This window comes from Symphodus melops (assembly GCF_947650265.1).
Source record: "Symphodus melops genome assembly, chromosome: 12".
NCBI classification, from domain to species: domain Eukaryota; kingdom Metazoa; phylum Chordata; class Actinopteri; order Labriformes; family Labridae; genus Symphodus; species Symphodus melops.
This window is the reverse complement of record NC_136702.1, coordinates 13,832,751-13,852,613: the sequence shown is the minus strand read 5'-3', so window position 1 is coordinate 13,852,613 and position 19,863 is coordinate 13,832,751. Positions and strand designations below refer to the sequence as shown.

At 39.3% G+C, this 19,863-nt stretch overlaps 1 protein-coding gene across 12 annotated transcripts in view; it reads left to right on the top strand.

The window, feature by feature from the left end:
- Positions 1-19,863, top strand: part of map2 (microtubule-associated protein 2) — an 83,508-nt gene that overhangs the window by 28,515 nt on the left and 35,130 nt on the right. For all 12 annotated transcript variants that reach the window (XM_079357743.1, XM_079357740.1, XM_079357749.1 and 9 more), the window contains 2 exons: positions 6,043-6,175; positions 17,700-17,949. In XM_079357743.1, the coding sequence (XP_079213869.1) occupies positions 17,757-17,949 (193 nt within the window). In that variant the 5' untranslated portion in view covers positions 6,043-6,175; positions 17,700-17,756. The remainder of the gene's footprint in view (positions 1-6,042; positions 6,176-17,699; positions 17,950-19,863) is intronic.

Genomic DNA, 19,863 nt, shown 5'->3' with positions numbered 1-19,863 from the left:
TTTGTAGCTGGACAATGTCAAACTTAGTTTGAAGGTCATTTCTCATTTTGGATGGAGCTTACTGTATGTATGCGCTACTTCCATTTAGGCTGTTGCACCTGATGAGTGTTCCTCAATGCTTAAGTCCCAAATAAATCTCACACTTGCTTGTGTAAGTCCTCCATTAACTATGGTGGCATGGTGTATCGCTTTGAAAGGCCGGATAACATGGTGGCAGAGACTTCTACTGGCTTGTTTTTGGCATCAGTAGTGTGTTCTCCATGATATATTACATCCCTTACAAATGTATGATGATATTGTTTTGCACTCTTGCTATTGTTGTCCATGAGCAGAGATGATTCATATAACCCAATAAGAGTAATTTCAAATTACCTTATGCTGTAATTGAAGATTTCACCACTCCATATCACCGTGGTTATTTCATACTAGCTTTTGAAGAAGGCAGTACACTTTAGTTGTCACCTTGTCATAATACTTAGTTGTATTTGTTATAGGGAGCCTACATTCTCAATGCTGTTTGTCCTTTAATAATAATAATGTAATTTTTAGCCTTTAGTCGTTTGTTCAGAGATGGACCACAATATTTCATTTCGGTTTGGACGTTACACTCTACTAGTAAAGATGATCCTGGTGTAGTCAAACAAGTTTGCAGCATAACTTACAAACGATCTGTGACTACAGGTAAATGTTTAGCATTTAAAAGGCTAAATATGTTAGCGGTGACCAATTCAGACACCAGTAATGTGTCAATGCTGTGATTTTGTTTCGTTTTACTGCCCTCCAGCAGCAGATACTTAATGGCAATACAGGATACACCACTGATTGAATGGCAAAGATGATGCAAAAAAAAAAGTCCAGGATTGGTATGTTGGTTAGATTAAGCCTTGTGTGCCAATCATGGTACGAACCCATAAGAAAGAAGAAGTATAGGTCCGACTTCTTCTTGGGAGATGATATGCAGAGTGTGATCATTCCTCTTTCCATTATCAATTTAACTAATTATTTGTGAGTTTTGGGAGTACTGGAATCATAGCTGAAAACAGACAGACACACAGTCACATCTGTGTGCAATTTACAATCACCAATTAACCTGTTGAGCTCGTCTTTGGTCTTTGGGAGGAAGGTGAAGAGTTGGAGACTTGGAGTAACCCAATACAGACATGTAAATACATAAAACTATACAAAGAAAGTCCCCCAGCAGGCTGGCAGTGTCAAACCAGAAACCCTTTTTTTTTTTTTAAATGACAGTGCTTCCTTCTTTGGGGTGAGATGACCCCAAAGCACCTCCTTGGGACCCAGTGCACTATTTGCATTCAATAAATGTAATGACTTTATATGAATTCTAAGAGAAATTTAGAGTATGGAAAATAATTGATTGATTGTTGTTGTGTTTGGGGAGGTCAAATTTGTTTAAAAGTGTAATAGTCATATTTTTAAGCAGGAAAAAAAATGCATTTGAAGAAAAGTGTTGTTCAGTTAAGAAATTAACCATAACAGCGAGGTGATTACTTATTCATTTGCAACTGGAAACATGAAAACTTTAATACTGAGGGAAGAGCAGTTGCTTCAGAAGGGAGAATAACTTCCACTTTTCACAGATTGTAGGTGAGTGCACAGTGCTTGTGTAACAGTTGTTGTCGTGATTTTCTACCTGTTGCTGTTGGATAAGAAATTGAAGGCTTTCTATTTCCACAGCAACAGGCCGAATCAACTGGATGAATCATTCTGGTGAAGGTTACATAATTACCAAAACATCTTCACCTGTTGTACAAGAAAGAAGTAAAGCGAGGGTCACAGTGTTTGGAAGCAGATACAGATTCAACATCAGCAAAGATCCATTGAAAATGTTTTTTACCATTAATTGTAGAAGTTTTTGTCCAACGTTTTACTGCATTGCTGTATTGCAACAAACTGGGACTGGTACACTAGCATCTTTTCCATTTTTTAAATTGGAAGAAACTTTATACTGTGACTGATAGTGAGGCAAGCAAAATACTTGTCACATATATGCTACGGCTATACAAGTGTGGCAATCAATATGCACAGTATAGTGCTGCATGATATATTGTTATAACATCAACATTGCAATGTTCAGGTGCCATAACACTGCTGGGTGAGTTGTCTCAATTCAAGAAAATTAGTTACGACGACTTCATTTCAATGGATCACACACAACTTTCTCATTTTCAATGCCTTAAAGTTTTGTCAGACATTACGTTACCAGGGCACTCGTTGACTAACCACTGTGTCCAAAGTTATCATTTATAGGACCCGAAAACATGCACAAGACGTAGCCACTGTCACCGAGAATCAAGCCCAGATAAAATACCTCTTATATGTCTTTGAATTAAGTGAATTAACTGCAAAAGAAAACACAACTTTTAGGGAAAAGGGCATATCAAGATGCTAAAGTAATGTGTTCTGATGTCTCACTGGTTGTTTTTGTCAGTCAAGTTACCCCAAGAATTTGAGTCCCATAAATGCCTTTTTCAGATCTACTGCACAACAATGCAGGTAGTCTAGACACGTAATATGTTATGCTTTGCAAACAGCTGCTGTTTGAATCCTGGACGAACTGGTGAGGGTGGCTGCTCGAGACTGGTTGTGGCTAAAGATCTTCACTGGATCTGTCGCTGGTTCACTACACTTCTGAAGGCACCCACCGAAGTTTTCTCGTTTTATTTCTCTTTCTTTAATTATGAGACATTTCGCTTCAAGGCATTTCATTAGCATTTTTAGTGGAAACTCTTAACCATAGATAATTGAAGTTAGATGGGTTGATCATGTAGGGCAGTGTGGTCCATCTCACAAACAGCCTCGTTTTACCGCTTGGTCTGCAATTTTTGGCTGTACAGTAATCAGTGGGGATATTTTTTTATGACTCTTTTAATGCCACGTGTGTTGATTGTCCTGTAAAAAATATGTATGGTCTTTTCCACAAGAGGACTGTTCCTTTGGATAAAGCCCTGAATACAATATGAAGAACTCCAGAGCTCCATAAAGTATCATAATGAGGTGTAGAGATCTGAGGCAGTGGCACGGTGGAGCGGAGGCTCCCTAGCACACTGACACATACACACACATACATACATACACACACATACATGCACATACAACTGCACACAAACACATACATGCACATACAACTGCACACAAACACATGCACGCACACGCACACATGCGTGCACAGTGAGTTGACGTGATTTTTCAACTGTCGCATGTTTATACACATGTTTCAAGCCTCTTAGCGCCCTTTGTCATTTATTTACACAATCGCCAATGACGTCACGTCAACAACCAGCGAATAAAACCGAACTGATCAGGCTAGGTATAGGCGCAGGAAGCCTCGGCTAAGTCAGAGATCAATTTCAATCGTTTAAAAAAAATAAAAATAAAAAAATAGGCCGTGCAAAAAGCAGTTTCGCGGCAGGCTACCTAATTCTTTGGTCTGAGGTGTGTTTGCTCCTAATGCACTGTGTGGGGAACCAAACTGCACATTTCGACAGAAAGCACATACTGACCTGTCCAAGGTTCTTGTTTGAAGTATGACTCACTCGTGACCCTGAGCTGTTGTCGAATCGACGCAAAGAACACTATTGTTTCTTCTGCTCTTCAAATCATTGTTCTTTCTATGATCCCAAGCTACAACTCTCTGAAACACCAGCTGGCATGGATTTCAAGTCTATTCTATGTGATAGTTAAAGATGAGAGGAGTCTTTAACAGTTTATTTTTTTCATCATCTGGTGCATTAGGTGCATGGTTTATAGAAAAGGTGTCAACTTTTTTGAAACAATATTTTGTTGCATGTTTGTGAAATGTTTGACGACAAAGCCCACAAGAAACATGATTCCTTGCTGTTTGTGCATTCAGAGATGTCAAATAAGGAAAAGGTGCATGTGAACACGTTTTGTATGGCATTGTATTTTGGTTCCACACTTTTGAGTTGTCTGCGACTCCTTCGTTTGGTTTGGAATAAGAATAAAGGTAGATAACGAGATTAGATTAAATCGATTGATATGAAGCTATGGGTAATTTTTAACGCACCCCCGTGTACAGTAGGTAAACATTTTTGTCTTGCTTCAAGAAGCCCTACTTCTCCTTTTATTTAGAACAATGACAATGTATGTTTTTGTTGAATGGTTAAAAAAACACTCATGGTGCTGCTGACCCTTACGCATGACTTTTTGGGAAATCGAAAATCTTCAGTGGCAATTGACCTCTGTTGTGAAAGATGTATTTGATGGTAATAAATGCATGACTTTGATATTGATCAAACTTCATTCGCAGGAAATGGCAGAGCTTTAAGTAGCCTTCACTGTTGTTTATTAATGTGCCACTGAGTTACATATACAATTTGCAGCTTAGAAAATGTCATATAACAGGAATATTGGCTGCCATGGAATGAAAAAATCTTTGATTTACAGGTGTTTTTTTACTGTGCCATTACAAAGGCTGCACACTCATTGTCTTAAACATGAATCCATGTGTTAGCTGATTGCTTCAGACTTGATGCAACATGACCACTTACACAGTTATTGACATTTTAAAATGCTTGAAATGTATTTTCTTAAAAGCTCTTGTTAGATGTCTGGAGTGTGTTGTTTGACATACCAGCAAGGAAGGGCGACACTTTCATCAATCCATCTTATGGTTGATGTGTTTGCAGCCACAAGTGCTGCTCGAAATGTACTGTATGTTTGAATGCTGAACAGAATGGTGCAGCTCTGATCGCCTAGAAAGTTTTAACTTTAGCGGTCAAAGAGAAAAAAAAACTGTTCTTATCTTAAAAAAAAAAAACAATGCTCCTTTTGTATCTTGAGGTACATTTAATATCTCAGCAGAAAAAGAATACTTGTGAAATATAAGTTATTATTATATATGTATTGGGTCATATGTTCTTATTAGAACACATGACCCAATACAGTAGATCATTGCAGTCTGGGATGAATCATTTCATATTTCGGAGGCTTTGGTAATCATGTATCAAAAGTACAAGCTCAATTCTTTTTCTGTTCTTAATTATGAATATATCAAGTGCCTCTGAAGTGTTTTTACTGCTCAATTGGGGGGAAATATTTGCAGAGCTTTTTGAAAAAAGTTTATTTTATTGGTGGATATGGCTCAGTGGAAGAGTCGGTTGTCTCTCAACAGGAATGTTAGGGGTTTGATTCCCAGCTCCTGCAGCTGTCCAATGTGTCCTTGGGCAAGACACTTAACCCCAAGTTGTTCCCACTGCTTCGTCGGGGGCGAGTATGTGTATGAATGGGATAGCTAATATGGTTTGCCACCAGCAGCCTCTACTGTCAGTGTGTGAACGTTTAAGTGTAACCTGCGGTGTCAAAGTACTTTGAGTTGACAGAAGCACTCCACAAGCTTCGAGTCCATTTACCATTTACTATGTTCAGTCATTTCGTACTTCTCATATGTTGTTGTTGTGAATAATTGTTTAAAATCTAGTGAATCACTTTCCATCCATCTGGGATTAGTACACAAACAAGTCATATCAAGAACTTTGAATTCAAATGATCTCTAAAACCACGATTGGTTTTCATAGACACTTCTATTCAATTTACAGTTATTGAGTAAATGCACATATAAATATATTAGGACACATTAAAGATATGAGGACAATTTATGCCATGAATTTCCAATAAATCTGTCCGGGTTTTTATTTCTATGATGTCTGACTGCATTTTGCACTGTATGACCACACAGTTTTTTTTTCTTGTCTGTCGTTTGTATCGCTGTGTATTATTGTTATTTTAACCACCTCATCTGTTCGGAGCAGCTCACAGAAACAGTCAAAACATGATTAGTTCTTACTTTAACTCTTCTGTTTCCGTCCTGTTTTCCACTCTTTGAAAATGGTCAGCAGTTTATAGAATTGTTTACCATTCTTCCAGTGGATTGTGAAGTTTTGTCAACCAGTTGTCTTAATGTAGAATACAATCAGTATTACTGTGTCTAATATGAACGCTGTGAACACTGAGGTTCATGAAAAGACCACAATAATGATTGATTTGCTTTTTCATAATTCCCAGGTTTGACGACGCGACTGCACAACTTGGCTTGGAGCCCTGACAATCTTGAAGCCGAACCTGTGAGATCTGGAGCGAGGACAGAGATTTTGTATTCAGCTTGACTCATCATCTTGTTCCCACACCACCTAAACAGGTGAGGCCATATCTGATACAAAATGTGGAGGTTTTCTATTACATAAATCTCAGATCAAATAGTGCTCCTAATATTATCATAGAAAATTACCCGGTAGCAACATATAAAGGAGAAAAAAGTCACTTTTCACATACTTGGATGTTGTGGGATTATGTAAGAATGCTAAAAATGGATTTATTTAATAACTGAGTGAATGGAAAATAGGAATATGAACTAATGGCACGAAGAGGACACATTGCCAGATAGTTATTTTTTTGTCTTATTACGTCAATATATATATATTCTGTATACTCCAAAACACTCCTCTAGTACTGCTGCAGTATGGCCTAAAGGTCCCAGGCCTAAAAGCTAAATGGACAGAGATGATGTACATTTAGTCCTGGACAAGTTTTCAAAAGAAGCATTAAAGTCATTACAAGTTGAATAACTGTTGAACATAGAGCATCATTGAATTTGTGTGGAGGCTTGACACGCATGTATAAATTAAGCCAAACCAAAACCTCATACAGCATTATTAAAAGAACATTCAGGCCGACATTCATGCATCCAAGAGATCCGAATCGTTCTGAATACCTGTTAGAGAAAGAAACAGAACCATTTACAACACAGAGAGAGAGACACAGAAAGAATGCTTGCTACCTCCGCAGATAAAATGGCCGTGTGGGTGGATGTACATGTGAGTGCAGGCTGCTAGAAGCTGTGAGTGGGAAGTGGGTACTGAGTGGGAAGAGAAGAGCTGCTTTAGTGAGATGATCAGCACCAAGGCCTGCTGAAAAAGCAGTCCGGCTTTCATGGCTTCTCTTTGTTTTTTTGCACTTGCACAAAGACATAGTTTGATGCTGTGGGATTGGTGATGGGTGATGGATGAGAGTTTTTTTTGTTCGCCTGCTGTTTGTCTGTATACTGAATGTGTGTACGTGTGAGCCAAAGTGGCTCATCGTGATGTATCCAGTTACAAGACTAGACTATTGACAGACTGGAAGGTAGTACGACATCAAAGCATGTTGAATACAGTTTTTATTGAAAGGCTGACATCTTATGCAACTGAGGGAAGTGGTCCTAATGCAGAGCTTTACGTTTACGTGTAACACAACACTGGTACGACAGAGGTTGATATTCTCAAGGCAAAAACTTGAACTGGAGAATGATATATGTAACGTCTATGTCTGTACATCTTTAACAGCAACCACACGTAATGCAGTTTATCAGTGAAACAGGTTGTGACTGGGAAAGTTCATATTGCATACAATACACAAAATCCAAACTTTAACGAGAAGTGTTTTCAGATATTTTCTTCATTTTGCCTATGACATTAACATCTGCACATACGACCAAAAATATCTGGGTTGGAAATTGATTCAGTGTTTATCTGCAACTGTGGCTGGTGAATTGAAAAAACTGTACCTGCCACTCCAGATTTTTTTACCTACAACTACCAGCATCATTAATGTAATGATGACATATCTGTAATCAAGGCTTAGGCAAGGCAAGTTTATATATATATATATAGCACATTTCAAAAACCAGCCAGTTCAAAGTGCTTTACACAAGACATCAAAGGCATCATGGCAGAGGAAAGAAAAGATACATTAAAAAATCCACTATAGGTTCTTAAAATTGTGTTGGGCCTGTATATCACGAACGGTTACCATAGGTAATCAGCTCAGTGTGCACACACATCTTGTTGCTTTAAAGTCCCTGTGACTGTTAAAGTCTTACGTCCCGCCGGACACAGATTCACCTCCTGGTCTTACTCGTAAAGAAATGGATTCTTAATAATCCACCCCAGGACGTTTCCCCGAGGATACAAGTTCACAGTTTGATCTCATCTGTGTCGAGTCACAGCTCAGAACGCTGGCTCAGACCTCCGAGACACCCCCGCAAGATGCTCGACAGCCCAACTCTCACCACTTTGCAAATATTGCTTATTCAGAACGATGTATAGGTTCTTAGTATTGTGTTGGGTCTGTTTATAACGAACGACTACCATAGGTAATCAACTCAGTGTGCACATGCTCAGACCTCCGAGACACCCCCGCAGGATGCTCGACAGCCCAACTCTCACCAATTTGCAAATACAAATACTCAGCAAATGAAAAATCTGTGAATTAGAATCAATATAAAAAGTTAAAAATCCCTGAAATGATTAATTAATTTGTTCAAGAATGGTTTAGGGAGAAAGTAAAAGGAATTAAAAGTTCCACTGCAGAGTAAAAGATTAAAACCTTTCATTAAAATATTTTAGTTCAAGGCAGCTGTAAACAGGTGAGTCTTTAACCTTGATTTAAAAGAGCTGAGACATTCAGCTGACCTGCAGTTTTCTGGGAGTTTGTTCCAGATATAAGGAGTATAGAAGCTGAAGGCTGCTTCTCCATGTTTGGTTCTGACTCTGGGGACAGACAGCAGACCTGTACCAGACGACCTGAGCGGTCTTAACGGTTCATAGTTAAAATCTATCCTCTGAGAGACTGGCAGCCAGTTTAAGGACCTCAGAACTGGACTGATGTGATCCATTTTTTTGATTTTGGTGAAGACTCTAGCAGCAGCGTTCTGGATCAGCTGCAGTTGTCTGACTGATGTTTTAGGCAGACCTGTAGCATTAGAGTATTTAAAAGACTCTTTTATGAGTGGAAATGTGTATTGAAGAAAATACTGACATGCTCTTTGTCTAGCTCAATGAACAAGTGATGTTATTGATTTTAGTTGATTATTTCAAGGTTGTTTAGAGTCTTCATTCAGCTGTGTCATAATAGCTGAAACTAAGCGGCAAGATAGTCAATGTTTGAAAAGAGTATGAGCTTGTATGAGGTGTTTATTTATGTGTTCAGGTGCGGTAGTCATAATGCAGGATGAGTTGTCAAGCAAATGAACTATTATAACAAATCACGATGCTTCAATTTTGGTGCTTGATCAAAAAATGGAAAAAATCCCCAGTTTCTCGCTCTTCATGAATGATCCCCCCATAAAAAACACTCTCTGATCTCACATAAGTGCAGCCACTTCATCCACTAGAGCAGAGGATGACCCAGTCTCGGAGTCCATCAGATTTGAAGTCCAACAGTGTTACAGAGTGATGGTCAACTTAAAGAGGTGCTTTGTGTTTAAATGTAGCCAGCAGTTACCTTAAAGAACGTTTGACACAACCTCCTTTTCCGTGGGTTCACTTTTATTTAAAGCCCGACAAATAACTTGAAAGAATTATTTGGATAGAACGTTTTGTTATTCGATGTATACGCCTATTTGATTAACAGAAAACTAAATATGGCAACTATAGCTGATTTTCTGTCTACACTGACTGTTCTCATACTATACATGTAAACTTAAACCATTTTAGACAGTTGTGCTTGGACTACACATAAACCAAGATGCTTCTGTGTTTAGAGATAAAGATTGAACTGACTTCTGCATAGTCCGTGTGTCACATCACTGTTAACATGTGCAGGACGCTGCTGCGCCACAGATATTTTATCCTGGATGATCAGGCCAGACACTGAGTTACACAAACTTTCACAATTTGAATATTACAGTCTGAAGAGAAATTGTCAGTGTTTGCCAATATCATGTTGCCCACATTGATGGCCATTTCCAACCTAATTTAATGTAAAGTATCAGTCGACCATTCAATAATCAAATTCCTTAAATGTTTTTTGGTTTTTTTTTTTTTTTTATCACTTCAAAGATGGCTCCTTTGAATATGAATTCATAAGTAATGGTTGTCTGATGGGAACTGGCAATAAATAATCAACAGCAGGGGTGTCAAACTCCAGTCCTGGAGGGCCGGCTTCCTCAGACTGTTAGATGTCTCCCTGCTCGGACGCAGCTGAATCCAATGAGTGACTCATTATCAGGCTTCTGCAGAGCTTGATGACAGCACATTGGTTTAAAGCAGGCGTGTTAGAGCAGGGAGACATCTAAAAGTCTGAGGAAGCCGGCCCTCCAGGACTGGAGTTTGACACCTGTGCTCTACAGGGAGCAACTGTTGTATACTCTCACCTTTTTGTCTATGGTTTTACATCTTTGAAGAGCCATGGAGTACTAACAAGATTATCCCTGAACAAAAGTTGCTTAGAGGCAATATTTAATGCTGTTCAACCTCATTTTGCATTTATGCCAAAAAATCAAAAGTGTGCACATTTTTTAGATGAAAAGCCTTTTGAAGTAACACCGACAGAACACCTTTACTAGAACCCTCTACTGACAGCTGCTTTTATAACATCTTCTTTTTAAGGTCTCTTGGAGCATCAGTTAGATGCCCTTTGAGGTTTTACTGACAACTGTGGTAACAATTTAAGTAAAAGTACTGACATTATAATTTCATGATATATCAATCCAAGATGACTAACTGAATCTTCTGTTGAACCTCCTCTGGAAATGACAGACTGGAGGGACTGTTTACATACAGTATGGCAAATATAATTTCAGGCTCCTTGTGACCTGACTTCCTCCAGGTGTTATGGTTAAAATGACCTGAACTTTAACTAAATGTCCATGTATGCCTATACCATAGGAGCATGTATTGAGGATGGTTTAAATCAAGCCTGAGCCAGCCCTAACTTTATTTCCAAAAATGCAGTTTTGAGTAGAGAAGATGACCTATACCCTTTAATGTTTCACATCATCACCAAAGATGCCTGCCTCTCCATTTTCCACTCATATAAAGGGCAAAATAATGACATCTTTGAGTTTAGGTTTTTTTTTTAAACTGAGGGCTTTTTCTTCATTCTGAAATATTGCAATGCGCGACAAACATCTTAAAGGGACTCTCATGGCGTATGTGAAGTGTGCAAAACATTTAAGGCCTGATTCAGAGCAGGATTTCGCTGCGTTTGAAGCCACTAAACCTGTGCAAATGCAAGAAAAATATAGAATACAAAGCACACGAGAAGGGTGAAATACAGTCAGCAACGTGCACTATAAGCAGACAGTGTGCTGGGTGCGCCTGTTTTACTGAGTATGAAAATAAGGGATGTTAACAAAAGAAGTTGGCTCATAATTTCTCCCATGCAAATAGGCCTTGTTGTAAATATCATCTAATTCACAGACCAGTGCTCATCGCCACAGGCAGATACAGTGGTGCTTTTTAACACCGTTGATCTCTTCAGCATGAGAGCTCATCTCTGCTGGAGTTGCAGACCACTGTTCTCCACATTCAGATGCAAGCATGCACAAGCAAAGTGCACAGAGCAGGACACATTTTTATGCAAATTTGCATCATAAGCACTATATGCTTTGAGAATTGGACCTCGAGACAAAACAGATAGTGAGACAAAATGATGGAGAGATTAGTGCACGCAATCTATTCTTAGGGGTTAAGGGTAAATGGAACTAAACTTTTGGGGGAAATATACTTTTTTTTTGCTGGATGTTCGATAAAATTTACTTAATGCAAGCCTGAGCTGTTCATGCTAGCATAGCATTATGAAATGAAAAGCTATAGAAACAAGCCTTTCTCTGTATGAGTCAATGTAACTTTGTTTTATTTTGAATATGAACATTTTAAAGACCTGTTTTTTTTATTTTACTGAATGTGCCAGACTATTTTTGATAACAGTCTGCTGTTCAGGCAAACAGTTATGGATAGCAGTCTCCTACTGTAAAGGGATGAGAATGGAATAAATCTTTGGTTCTTACTGAAAACATAAAGTATTTCTCTAAAAATGTCCCACCAGTACTTCAAGCATTTGTAGGAATGTGCTTTTTTATCTCATATTTTTATGCCTGCATAAATCCTCCCACAGCCAGTCATACATGGACAGCACACACACACACACACACACACACACACACACACACACACACACACACACACACACACACACACACACACACACACACTCACAGTATTATGTTGCTATAGAAGAATTACATCTTATATTTCAGAGTTCCTCTACTGCTCTTTGGCTCCTGCAGTGAGACAGTATAGAGCCCTGCAATGCAGCATCTGTGTGACTCACACACGCACGCACACACACACACACACACACACACACACACACACGCACACACACACACACACGCACACACACACACACACACACACACACACACACACACACACACACACACACATATACACACAAACACACGCACACAGGCATACACAGAGAGAGAGAGAGAGAGAGACAGTGGCGTGCTAAAGTGCACAGATCGTAGGAGGGAAATGAGGAGAGAGAGAGAGAGCAAGTGCAGAGCGAGGGGGAAGATGAAGCCTGATGGGAGGTGGAGGTGGTGGAAGAGGAATGAGTAGGAGGAAGAACAGTGATGGGTGGAGGGGGGGGGGGGGGGGGGGGGAGAGTAGTGAGTAGGAGGGAAAAAAAGTGATGGGAGGAGGTGGGCCAAGGTAGAGAGCTAGAAAGAAAATAACAGGTGGGAGGAAGATTTATAGGTGAAAGGATTCAAAGAAGTCAGACAAAAGAAAAGGAGAAGCAGATAAGAGCCAGAGACTACATAATGGATTGCTTAATTAGCTCAATGATTACCTCGTCTTGGCAGAATTTTTATATGATGTGTTCAAAGACCATTCATCCGTCCTGTTTCATCTCTTTAAGATGGACGCACGTTTTGATAAAAGCTTGAATTGACAAGGGGGAAAAAAAATGTTGAGAGGGCTAGAACTAAACCAGAAGGTTCTGACTCTATCTGCAGCCGAAGATTGATTGCCGTATGATGTCACCATTATATTTTGCATACTAATTGCTGTTTGTGTGGTGATGAGATGTTCTGTAGGAGCAGCCTGTAATTAGCTTTCAATCTGCTGATATATTCATGCCGCTGCTTAATAATTTGTGGTGCTAAGAAAACCCATATTTGTTTATAAAAGTCTTGAACGATGCAGAGCAGAACTGAACAATAATGATACAATTAACACTGTGCTTAGTCAGTGTGCTGTAAGGAAACACTATTAACAGATGTAGACAGCACAAAGTTAGGGAACTGTCATTGTGTCAGCATTTTAATGAAGCTTTTGTGTAAAGATTAATTTTGACCTTTTTCTTGTTTCCCCTTCACCAGGCACTAATCTTGAACACTTGGCTATAGTACAAGCAATGGTCAGAAATAGACACTTTTAGTCTCTGGAAAAACATGCATTTCTACTCAACTAAGCTCTTCTTGCAGTTTGAGTGCATTTTAGTAGCGAATCAAAATTTAAATTTTTTCTTCTAATGGATTGTGTTTTTGTTTCAGCCAGACAGCCCACCTGCTATTTTAAGGCCACAGGAATGCCAATGTGATGCAAGCCTTTTGTGTGTGTTCTGTTTTGACTGTACATAGCAGCGGGAGATACAGGCTGCCTGGGGGGGCAGGGGCAAAAAAAAAAATACTCGAAGCACATCAACAACAATATGAAGAAAGTCATGATGCATTCATCCTTTCTTCTATACGCAGGTTAAGATTAAACAGTTATATTCTGAGTATAAGAAAAGTTTAGCTTCAACACTTTTGAGCTCACTAGCATGAAGGGCACTTGCCAGGGCAATGCACCTGCGTCACATGACCTCCAAGTTCTGTTGTCAAAGTTTTCTTGAATGCTGGGACACCTTGGACCCCAGCGTCATGTGCTGTGTGTTCTTCTAGTAATTTATGTTTAGTTTTTCAATTATAACTAAACATAACTTACCAAAAATATTTTTGGTTTGTTATCAGAGTTACCTCATGAGCTACAAAGCCAGACAGATTTAAAGAGGAAAAAATACCCTGACTGGTATCTGTAGCTAAGATCACAGTTTAAAAAAAAAAAGTCCCTTGTTAAGGTTGTTTTTTTTCTCGGTTTCTGAATTGTCAACCCATCTCAAAGTTTTTTTTGTTGTTTTTTTTTAAGTGAATAGGTCATCGCTTCTCACCAAGGTTAATTTTATGATGCTCTCTTTCTGAAGAATTTTAAAAATGTTGTGAAATATCAAACAAGTATGAAAATGCTGTCTTTATCGATGATGCATTTTGAGATTTGTATTTGAACACTGTATAAATACATTTTAGCATCTAACCATTCAATCATGTGTGGGCTGCCAGATGTTTATCTACATAATCAGAAAAATGGTTTCCAAATAATCAGAGCGAAATAGATACTTTGTTGATCCCGAGGGAAATTCAAGCTACTGCTGCACTAGATCACTGTAACACAATTTTAATATTTATTTGTTCATCTTTAAAGAGTTAAAGGTTTTTACCCCAAATGTCAACTATTAGCAGTAACCAACACCGCTCATCTGCTTACTATTCAATACCATCCTTCCCTGGCACCGAAAATGTATCAGCATCAACCATCCCTCTGGCAAAGTGCCAAAGGCTTTTTGCCAATTGCAACAGACCTGCTGTCAACTGAGAAAAATGACGTTGAACTCTATCATATCACCATCTCATACAGTCTCAATCCTCTCTGGATACAATGCGTTAAAGACAATGTGTTATCTGGACTGCATGGATTGTCTGGTATTCTTTTGATCTTATCTGTTCTGCTCTTCTCCGTCCATCATTTGCTCTCTGAACTTATTCTGATGAGACTCATCTGCTGTGTCATCAGCCCTTAACAATTCCATCAAGTTTGTCTTCTTGTCATTCCCATTTTTTACATCAAATCATTATAATTTCAAAGAGGGAAAAATGCATGGCATATTAATTAGCAGGGTTGAGAGATTGCACTGCATTGCAGCCCCAGTTGGTGCTTCAGGCTAATGAGGAAGGAGTAGTTTCACATGCTGATGGTGCCTAATGCCTCTCTAATCTCTATATGGAGCATGCAAAGTTTCCGTAATGATTTGTAAAAGCACAGATTTTTCTTCTTTTAAGCTTAAAATCAGCAGGTGGTGCTGTTTTCACACATTTAGTACAGCCTTTTTCTGATTAAAAAAAAAAAAAAAAAAAGACCATCAGCTGCACAACAGGACTCCGGGAAGTCCTGCCACACTTCCCTTCACCCTCGTGAACCAGCACTGACACCCAGATTCTGGGTCTGGAAATAAGCCACATAGCTCAATGTGACTTTCACCTTCAGAGTGAGAGAGACGGCATCATGACGGTCTCATCTGTGTTTTATGACTTTTATTATTAAGAGTGCTCTTCAATCGAGGCTCTAGCAGGACAGAGACAGGGTGAGCGTTTTATGAGAAGACTGCTCAGTTCTGTGTGCTGTGGAGCCTCTTTAGAGGCTTCATTCATGCTGATGTTCCCCTCAGAGCTGAAGAGCTGAGTCATGCAAAGCTACATTGACTTCTGACTGATCCCTTTAGGCTTCAAGGGCTTACGGCCGTCACATATTCTACTCGGCTCTATTCTACACATTCAGGATGCTTAATGCTATTCTGATCCTCTGTGTACTAACTTTTGGTCTATTGCAGAGGTGCCAAGCCTTTTTTATGTAACATCACAAACCTCTCAGTTGACCTGGTTATTTTCAGTGTTATAAACCAAATGAATAGAATATTTTGACATAATAAAGGACAAAGCCTATTGAACCATGAAATTGTCAATGTTTGGCTTCATCTGTTTTCAACCCCCCAAGCACAATGGATCTGAGGATGGATATGTTTAGCAGTTGCTCTGTTGGTTAAAAACTGTTGGATGTATATTCATTCACATTTATTTTTTTAAAACTACCATTGAGTGTTTTATTTATTGTAAATATCTGGGTGATGGATTGCAGGGGATGACAAATTACATTTTTGTTTAAAACACGATTCATTTAACCAATGTTGTGTTTTCCCAGTGGTAGATATAGGGTCAGTAAGTGTGTACAGCACTTTGGTTTCAAAACAAATTCTTGGAAAACTGAGAAATGTCCATCAGGTTTATTTCTGTATTGTGTTTAGTGCTTATTCGCAATGTAAACTGTCAGCCTGTTGCTAACCAGCATGGTGGTAGTTTCTTCTTCCTGCCAAATGGAATGGCACACCAGGACGATTTATTTGTGTCTGCTTCTCTGCCTGTTTGCTAACCAGTAAAATTCTGTGGTCGATTCTGAATCATGGGTGCCCTCATGTCTTACTTACAAAACATGTCATGGTAAATACACTGAAGATCAGCCTGTCAGGATTTGACATACTACTTTTGTATTCAAACACAAAACCACCAAACACACAAAAAATTTATATATTCAATTATTGTTGTTGTAAACACCATTTAATATCTGCTTTCTATTTAATTGTATTCGTTTTCCATCAGTTTTGTTCAGCCTGTTTTGCAGTGCCTGTGAGTTGTAGTGTTAATGTAGTGAATGCAGTGACTAGTGAATGCAGTGACTAGTGCTCACTGTAGCAGCAACGTGGTCCCAGGCTGCAGTTATTGACTCCTGTTCTTTCCAGAAGACTTCCCTTCAGTCACTGGGTCTCTGTGGACTGCAGAGCTAAATGACAAATTGCTCTTTCACACATCCGCTATGTACAACTACAAAGGCTTCTCAGCAAATGCTGAGAGTACAGCCAGCAAACATCCTGTAAAAACCACAAGTTCCTGATGAAAGCATTGTTTTTTTTGTGTTTGCGTGTGGGCTCACAATTGTCTTTTTCCCTCCACAAAGGCCACATGAGTTTGAGTGTTTTAAGGCCAACACTGTTGCTGTTATTGAAAGAATTAAACTGCCACGAATCATAATGTTCTGGTCAATTTCAAGAAAGTGGATGAAAAATAAAATAAATATCATAAAAAGAACCTTTCAGTTCACTTACCAAACTAAATTGTCCATAGAAGAGGAGACCAGCCTTTGTTAAAGGCAAATACACATAGATGCATAGATTTTCCTTTTGCAATCTCCAGCTCATTTATCTGCTTCACCCACCTTCTGTCAAATACTGTCCAAGAGATCATTGAATCTGACAGCTCACTGATCAATATTTCTGTCTCTGCCTGATCTCTTGTGCATGCTGTTCTGACCATTCCCACTCAGTGTGGGATTTCATAAAGGACGTGTAAGCCCTAGGTATAGGGTTATTGTCAACACTTGAAATATCTGTTGTCCAGATCTGTATGCCCTATCTCTATATGAAATTGCAGAAATATAGAAGGTCTGCCGGGGTTTAAGATAAAATATGATAGTGTGCTGTAAAGGCTTGCTGACGTTAACATTATACTGGTTCTTGTTGGATTGATCAGAGCCCCAGTTACATCCACACAACCCTGCACAAGTCACACAATCCAACGCCTGCTGTGTTCATTTTCAGCCATTTGTGATTTCCACCTGGGCTCGAGGCTATATGACTCAATAACACACACGCTCACAAATCAATAGGGTTTAATCCACTGGCTGTCACCTGGCCGTGAATGTCCAAGGACAGTATTTACACAACCTCCTACACACAAACTCACACAAACACGGACACACTTGGAGGGTTGTTGACAGTGAGGCTGCAGGGATTACGACTGACAAAATCAGATTTGTGAATGTGACTGGTGCAGTGTGTCCTAGCGCCTTCTGTTCGATCTCTTCTATGATTCATTGCCAACATTGCAGTGTGTTACGTTATTAATACTGACATGCAAAGTTTGGACAGTGCCTCACATCTTTTCCTTCTTACCCCTTCATATTATTCAGACAGACGGAGACACCTCATCCCTTGTCCACCTTCCGCTGCTGCTAGCTAGCACCAGCATGGCAGACAGTCGGCAGCCAGAAGACGGTGCCCCCCAATGGGACCCATCAGGGGGGCAGGAGCCCACTGGAGCCAATGGCTTCTCTTCTTCTACCTTCAGGACCTGTCAGCCTGGTGCAACCCACACACCTTACCCCACCAGGGAGAACGGCTTCAATGGGGAACTAACCGGTGCTCATGCAGTAACTGCGGGTAAGATATAGAGATAATAATTGGCTGTTTGACCTTACTCAGAAAATGTGTTACTGCATCAAATACCAATTGTTTTCTAATTTAGCCCTAGTTTACATGTGAAAAAGTACATGTATAATTAAAGTCCAAATGATTCATGCATAAATAAAATAGGTTATCAGAGTTGCATTTAGCTGTATTAGCAAAATCGTCTGTTAATGTATGTCAGATCAAGTAATGACAAGGGGAGGCCCAAATAGAATTGCCAAAAGTTGAACAGGAAACGGGTAAAGAGTCTGCAAGACAAATGAGAGGCAGTTGATAATCACAATATCAGAAAAAGGTTAATACATACAGACCACGTTTGTGGTCACTTTTAGACGATGACTGTGTTGAGCTGCATGTGAAATGAGGCTCGTGCTTGAACAAGTTTAACTTCTATACGTTTTTCTGATTGTGTGTGTCTCAAGGCTTTGTCGATGACTTCTTACAGACAGATAGATAGATAGATAGATAGATAGATAGATAGATAGATAGATGCTTTATTGATCCCGAGGGAAATTCAGGAAAATTCAGTGATGATGTGCACTGTTTTGGTGTGTGATATTGAGGGTCCTGTTTGTACTTGTGGGTGGGTTTGCAGCACAAGAATCACAGCCTGTTATTAACTGTGCTGTAATTATCATGTAATGTCTCTCAACCCCCCCTTGGAGACAACACCAATGCGCACCAGTGGCGTAACTTCCAAAACTGTTCCACTACAATTTACTTTGCCAGCGCTTTTGTTCATTTCGCCCGTAGCTCGCCAAAGACGAGGTCCTTCTGTGTGCAATTGAGACCCAATTAACCTTTCAGCTTCCCATTATCAGGGTTTAACTAACACTAGTATGGAAGAATGGAAATTGTATATTCATGAACGGCTGCCAAGTGCCAATATACCATTTTATAGTCTACTAGCCAATCTCTACAAGTTTCATCTATTGTTTGTTCACTGGTTACATCTGCTTCTAAGTATATTTACAATTCTATAAAAAAAAAAAAAAAGTGAATAAAGTGTGCATGTGCATTGTACATACATGCACACTGTGATTGTGTGAAATGGGGGTATTCTCATGTTTTAAAAAAGGTTGTTACTTATGTCAAGCAGTGTGTAAAAAAAAATAAGAAAGGCTTTGCATGTTCAATTCTTAGGGAAAGAAAGCATCATTTACTCTTTGACCGTATAGAATTACCACAAATAAACAGCAAACTGTAACACGAGAAATATTTCCATGACCAGTCTATGTCAACAACAGGTGCATGTCAAGGCTGCCAAGAAAGGAAGCTGACATGCTGATGATTGTTAGAAAACAAAACCTGGTTTGTAAGCTTTAGCGTGGCATGCAGAATGGTCATGGACCTGACAGTATGCACAATGTTTGACAGTTTTACTTGTGTTGATTGTGTTGTCATTTATTAATTTCAATATCAGCAAACCTTTTATTTTATTTTTTTTAAGATTCATTTTTGGGATTTTATTTTCCCTTTTATTGGAGAGATAGTGTAGTAGATAGGGACAGAAATCAGGGAGAGAGAGTTTGGATTGACATGTGGGAAAGGAGCCACAGGCTGAATTGGAAGCTGGGCCCCCCGTGGAGAGGAATAGCCTCCATATATTGGACGTGCACTCTAACCTCTGCACCACCAGCGCCCCAACAAACCTTTTCCAACTGATGGTGAAAAATTTTGGCTCGACTTTCTGGAACAGTGACTACATTTACCCACCATTTTCCTATTAAGGCCCATATTCTGGTTAAGGCAATATTCCTTACAGGCCTTTTACATTCTCTGCAGAATGCTGAGCAATGTTCCCGTTTACATGTTAATCAGCGGATTTTAAATAAACCGTAGTAGTAGTCGCACCATCAGAAGATGTCAAACAAATCTTTGAAGCAG